Source organism: Geotrypetes seraphini, chromosome 2 (assembly GCF_902459505.1).
Source record: "Geotrypetes seraphini chromosome 2, aGeoSer1.1, whole genome shotgun sequence".
Lineage (NCBI taxonomy): Eukaryota > Metazoa > Chordata > Amphibia > Gymnophiona > Dermophiidae > Geotrypetes > Geotrypetes seraphini.
The window spans coordinates 127,823,267-127,829,266 of NC_047085.1; the positions used below are offsets into that span (position 1 = coordinate 127,823,267).

Sequence of the window (6,000 nt, forward strand, 5' to 3'; positions counted from 1 at the left end):
ACACAAGTACCACACTACTTTATCCTATAAAATAAAATAGTTTTTTCTACGTTTGTTTTCTGGCCGGTCACTTCTCTGATTTCTGCTTTCCTCTGTCTTAAGCATCTTTCCAGGATTTTTCATTCCTTCTTTTCCTTTCAGCTTTCTTCAATTTATTTTTCTACCTCTATGTCCATATTTAACTCATTCTTCTTGTACAATCCCACTAAATTCCTGGACAAGTGGGTAGTCAATCCTATCTTGTAGGAAGCTTCCCCTCTTACCTCAGGACTTCCCTCTGACTTCCAGTTGTCTTCCTATGCCTTATGACGAAGACCACTCACCATTTTAGTAGCCTTCCTCTGAACCAACTCTATCCTTTTTATATCTTTTTGAAGGTACGGTCTCCAGAATTACATACAATATTCTAAATGAAGTCTCACCAGAGTCTTATACAGGGGCATCAATATCTTCTTTTTCCTATTGTCATACCGCTTCCTATGCAATCTAGCATCCTTCTAGTTTTTGCTGTCACCTTTTCAACCTGTTTGGCCACCTTATGATCATCACATACAATCACACCCAAGTCCTGCTCTTCTATGCTGCACATAAGTTCTTCACCCCCTAAACTGTACCATTCCTTCAGGTTTTTGCAGCTCAAATGAATGACCTTGCATTTCTTAGCATAAAATTTTAGCTGCCAAATTTCAGACCATTCTTCAAGCTTTGCTAGGTCTTTCTTCATGTTATTCACACCATCCGGGGTGTCTACTCTATTGCAGGTTTTGGTATCATCCACAAAGAGGCACATCTTACCTGACAGCCCTTCAGCAATATCGCTTATAAAAAATGTTAAAAAGAACAGGCCCACGAACAGAAGCTTGAGGCATACTACTGGTAACATCCCAAAGAGCTTCTTGTTGCCTTTACACAATTTTTTTTTTTTAATTATTTATTGCCATTTAATCATTATTCATAATAACATCTTCCTTAGACCCCTGTTACTCGAGAGGGTTTACATAGTTTAGACAGGTACTTATTTTGTACCTGGAGTAATTAAGTGTTAAGTGACTTGCCCAGAGTTACAAGGAGCTGCAGTGGGAATTTAATTCACAACGTCAGGGTACTGAGGGAGTTGCTCTAACCACTAGGCCACTTCTCTACTCCAGTCCCAACATTGAAGTCAGCAGACATACACATGCATCCCCTGTGTGAAACTGGGAATGCATGTATATTTTTTCCGCCTGCCATTGCCCCACCTAGAGCACACCTTCTTGCTAAACTCACATATCTGAATTTTGGATGTGTATATCCCAGTTTTCTAAAATCATGAGTTAGACACATAAACAATATACACATCTAAATGCCAGTTTATGCACATCTAAATCATGAATACGACTTCTAAGATGACCATCTTATTGTTAAGCTATGAAGTAGCCACAGAGTGAATTTCTTGTACAACAAAGCTATCAGAGCTCTACACAAAATGTCCAGCATATGTTATTGCTGCATTTTTCAATCTCCAGTAACCTTTAGATTTAAACAGCAATAAATGCCATTGTTAGTTGCCTAGATAGATAAATCCGGTTCTTATTGTGTGTGTTTTATATTTTTTAAAACAATTGAGTAATTGTACTATAAACAGTTGCTGTAGGAGATAATAAATACAAAGATAATAAATACAAGGGAGCATTTGCATGCATTATCTTTACTAGCTGAAAATTGAATGCCAGCCAACTATGCTTCCTTAGTAGAAATTATCAACTATTTAATGCCAGTCATTCAATGACTCTATTGCTGCTACGAGACTTATATATAGAGACCTCTAACTACTGAATGTAGTACATGTATTTAATATTCCTTCTTGATATTTCCCCACTTGATCCTATTGTGTGCAGGAAATCCTGGTCTTTTCACTATTGCCATTTGTCATTTTAGGTCCAACAGATCTCAGCATGAAAAGACAGTTAGCAACCACCTCTGGATCTTCCAGTAGTACAAGCTCTCGACCTCAGCTAAACCCAACAGAAGTTAATGCAGTGCGGCAGTTAGTTGCCGGCTATCGAGAATCTGCTGCATTTTTACTGCGCTCAGCAGATGAACTGGAAAACCTTATTTTACAGCAGAATTGAGCTGCCTGACCTCTGGACTAGCCTGGTTTGATCCTGGTATTCCACTAGTGACGATCTGATTTCTCCGAAGAGCCATCTCACATTGCTGCAGTCTTAAATGAAAGTTTATTACTCTTATGCCATGCTGTTCTTAACCCATGAAGTCAAGTGCTCAGATGCTTGAAGTGATCCTTGACCCCTGGCATTTGAGGTACTCTTATGTATCCAGCCTTTTATTTTTTATTATAGTGTGCCAGCTTAAATATGGAACAAAGTGGATGTAGATGGTTAAAAGTTGATCATGTTAGTACATGAAAGAAGCAGAAGATACTGTGGTATCGACATTGGTTCAAGATTCAAGTGCAATATTTGTGAAATGTTCTACAGACTCAATAGACCTAAAACTGCAGTATATGGCAAAACATTGCCAATAGTTCCTGTTCTTACAGGATACAACTAAAATGTGTGAATTTTTTAGAAAAACTTTTTTTATAAAAACAACAAAACTTTTATTTTCCATTTATATTATTCATTTTTACTTTGACAACTTTTTTCTCTTGTCCTAAAAGAATTTTTTGAAGAGCCAATATTAAGTTGCTCCCAAACCTGAAATTCCAGATTCTTTCTGCAAAATAAAAAAACAGATAAGAAAAAAACACGATGATGGGGAAGCCCCTATTTCCTGCCCTATGAAAACTTTACATCTGGGATTATTTCTAAAAGAAGCATGCTTTCTTCCTTTACTCATGATGTTTCTGGTTCCCATACCATAATGAATTCTAGGTTTATTAGTAATTAAGACTGTTTTAAAGACATATCGTAGAAGACTAATTGGTTTCCTATAGCAAATACAACTCCATAAACACTGCTGCTGATGTTCTGTATAGATCCCTCTTTAGTGGGTGGATGCAGATGACTGAATGTTTAAAAGGTTGCAAGTGACAATCTGAAAAATTGCACTCTTGTGTGTATTTTTCATTTCACAGAAGTACTTACAGGAAAGGCCATTTCACACCTCTGGTGTGATTTGTATAATTTTGCTGCCCACTCGCCTAAAAAAACCTGTATAAAACTGTAAATCAATGCAGCTGCAACTCACACTGAATTCCTACCTTGATTTGTTTCCTCTTTCTCTCCCCAAACTTTCTTGTTTTCTAATGCTGAATACACATTAATGGTGTTTTCTTTGTGCACTAAGGCAAGCTTATTTTTATGTATGTGTAGACATGTACTTTGGTTCATGCTTTTTGTAAAATCTGTTCAGTTGTTTAGCTTTTGTTGACTATCAAATTCCTTGTGCATTCCTGAATTTGCCTTATTTCATGTAAAAAAAAATGATGTAATTCAATTTTTGACAATGAGTTTAAGGCATCAGTGATATTTTATATATACTTGTTATATAGAGTTTTCCAAGTACTGACTGTGATTGTGACCAAGTAATGTGCACTTTTTCCTGTAACTGTGGACATTGCTCTGCTTTTATTTTATTTTCAGTGTTTCTAGGATTATTGTTGCTTACAGTTATGTAAAAAAAGAACTTTTGTGATACTGTTGGTTAATGTGAAAAAAGCTACTGAAATATGAGTATTTTGAAGACCGTACATTACATTAATAAACAGACATCTCTTTGTGTCGCAAACTAATGTTCACCACTTTCAATGAAAATCTTCAATTTTGAGGGCTGGCATAACTTCCTCCAGTTTTGTTTGGATTAATAAACAGATTTATGTGTACAAACACACTACTGTGTAATGTTGCAATGATATGAGCCACAATGCCAATAATAAGCCAGCTTAGAAAACTACAATTACTACAGAACACAGCGACAAGATTATGTACTGTACTGTGCGCAGGTTTGATAGGATGTCTCCATTATTTGTCAAACTCCATTGGCTTCCTATGGAAGCATGCATAAGGTTTAAATTGCTTATAATGATTTTTGATAGCTATTAAGCCTGTCTTTACCCAGTGGAAGCTGATCAATCAGATATCATTTATCTTTTCAGTTTCCTAATCCAAACTAGATGAGATACAAAATGAGATTGCATTAACTTTTTGCATATCAAGTGGCTAAGATCTGGAATGCCTTACCAACTGAGATTACATCAATGACAAATTATAAGATCTTTTGGAAATCTTTAAAAAATATTTTTATTTCATAAATTTGTGATGTCTAAAGTCTGAAATTATAATTGTTTAATCTCTTAATACATGTATTTCTAGGAATGCTTTTATTCCACATTCAACTCTCCAAGGTATGTGCAGAATGTAAAAAATTAAATATAATGTAAAAGATTTCACAGCAGCAGCCAAGTATACAGGGAGGGGGATTCAAGGGGGAAAAAAACATGTTTGGAGGCATTTTATTGCCCTGGAAAATCAACACTCACAGTGTCTGTACTGTAAAAAAAACATATGAGCCAGGGAAAAATAGTTGGCTATTTTTAAGACTTTTATGACTTGCCAGTTAAAAAAACAACATAGGACTCTGTTGCTTTCAGAGGAGACTGGAATTCGGAGGAATGAACCAATAGCAGCAAAGAAACAAAAGAAAATGGAAGTGCCTGATAGCAGCCTGACTCTAGACCCTGCCACCGGTGACAGTGCAGGCCCTAACTAGGACACAGAAGCATGCTACAATGGAACAAATGGAATGGTGTCCCACTGCACTATTCCAAACTAAGAGGCAGGCTGAATCCAAAGTGATTACACAGAAAGATAGGTAAATGGTTGCTTTGGATGACCAGCCATTGCAGTTTGTGGAGACTGAGGTTTAACTGGCTGCTCCATCTGATAATTCCCAATTACAATGTGCCCAGCAGGATAGCATTTAGAGGGTAATTCTATGAAATTTGCCAATCTGATGGGGGGCAAACACAATTGGATATGTCCAAAAAGCAAGCTGCAAGTCTGGAAATGAATGACAGGCTCAGATGCATTGGGGTGCATAGGATTTCTGCATGCAGTGGCATTTTCACACTGAATATGATGACATCACAAGCACATGGGTGCCACATGCAATCCCAACTTTAGTGAGTATGATAACCCACTACCTACTTAATCTCATTATTCCTAAAATGAGGAAACTTAAAAAAGCCTAGCCCCGGGAGGGACTATTTGAATGTTAGATAATCCTTGAAGAATGGAGTTCAACAGCTAGACAGAGGTGCACAGAGAGGTAAGTGCAATCAGAAGGGTACAGCACACAGGAGGGTCCCAGACAGCATGAGCTAGATTTACATGCACTGCCTCCTATCTCATGCATATTCCTTGTGGATATCTTGGAGCAGAAGAGTAGCATAATGGTTAGCACAGTGGTCTGAGAAACTGGTGAACTGGGTTCAATTCTCACTGCACCTCCTTGTAACTCTAGTTAAGTTCCTTGTAACTCTGGGCAAGTCACTTAACCCTCCCTTGTCCCAGGTATAAAATAAGTACATATATATATATGTAAACTGCTTTGATTGTAACCACAGAAAGATGGTATATCAAAGCCCATCTCCTTTCCCTGACCACTTGATGAGTTGAGAAGCACTGCCATAAAGTACCAGTAACCTCTTAAACTGGTTGAAATAGATCTTTAAAAAGTCTGATATGTAGAATTTGCCTCAGTTCCAAGTTCAACCCAATTTCATTCCTTTAAAGCAAATCTTTTTCATAGAGAAAAATGTTGCTATTAATTCAAGTTAAATTTAAATACTTTTTTTATGCAACAGAGCCATCAGAAGCGGCACTCTATAGTATACAAAGTACCAAACTTTGTATACTATACTTTGTATACTATAGAGTGCCGCTATGCTTCTTCATCAGCTCAAGAATGTATTTTTGATTGAAACTTATCTATATCTTTATGTGATTGATAACTTATAAATTATCAAAACTTATCTGTGGTATGGCATATAGCTTGACT

At 36.8% G+C, this 6,000-nt stretch overlaps 1 protein-coding gene across 4 annotated transcripts in view; it reads left to right on the forward strand.

Moving 5' to 3' along the window:
• Window positions 1-3,784, forward strand: part of NOL4 (nucleolar protein 4) — a 664,456-nt gene extending 660,672 nt beyond the window's left edge. For all 4 annotated transcript variants that reach the window (XM_033934882.1, XM_033934883.1, XM_033934884.1 and 1 more), the window contains one exon: window positions 1,918-3,784. In XM_033934882.1, the coding sequence (XP_033790773.1) occupies window positions 1,918-2,111 (194 nt within the window). In that variant the 3' untranslated portion in view covers window positions 2,112-3,784. The remainder of the gene's footprint in view (window positions 1-1,917) is intronic.
• Window positions 3,785-6,000: the final 2,216 nt, after the last annotated feature.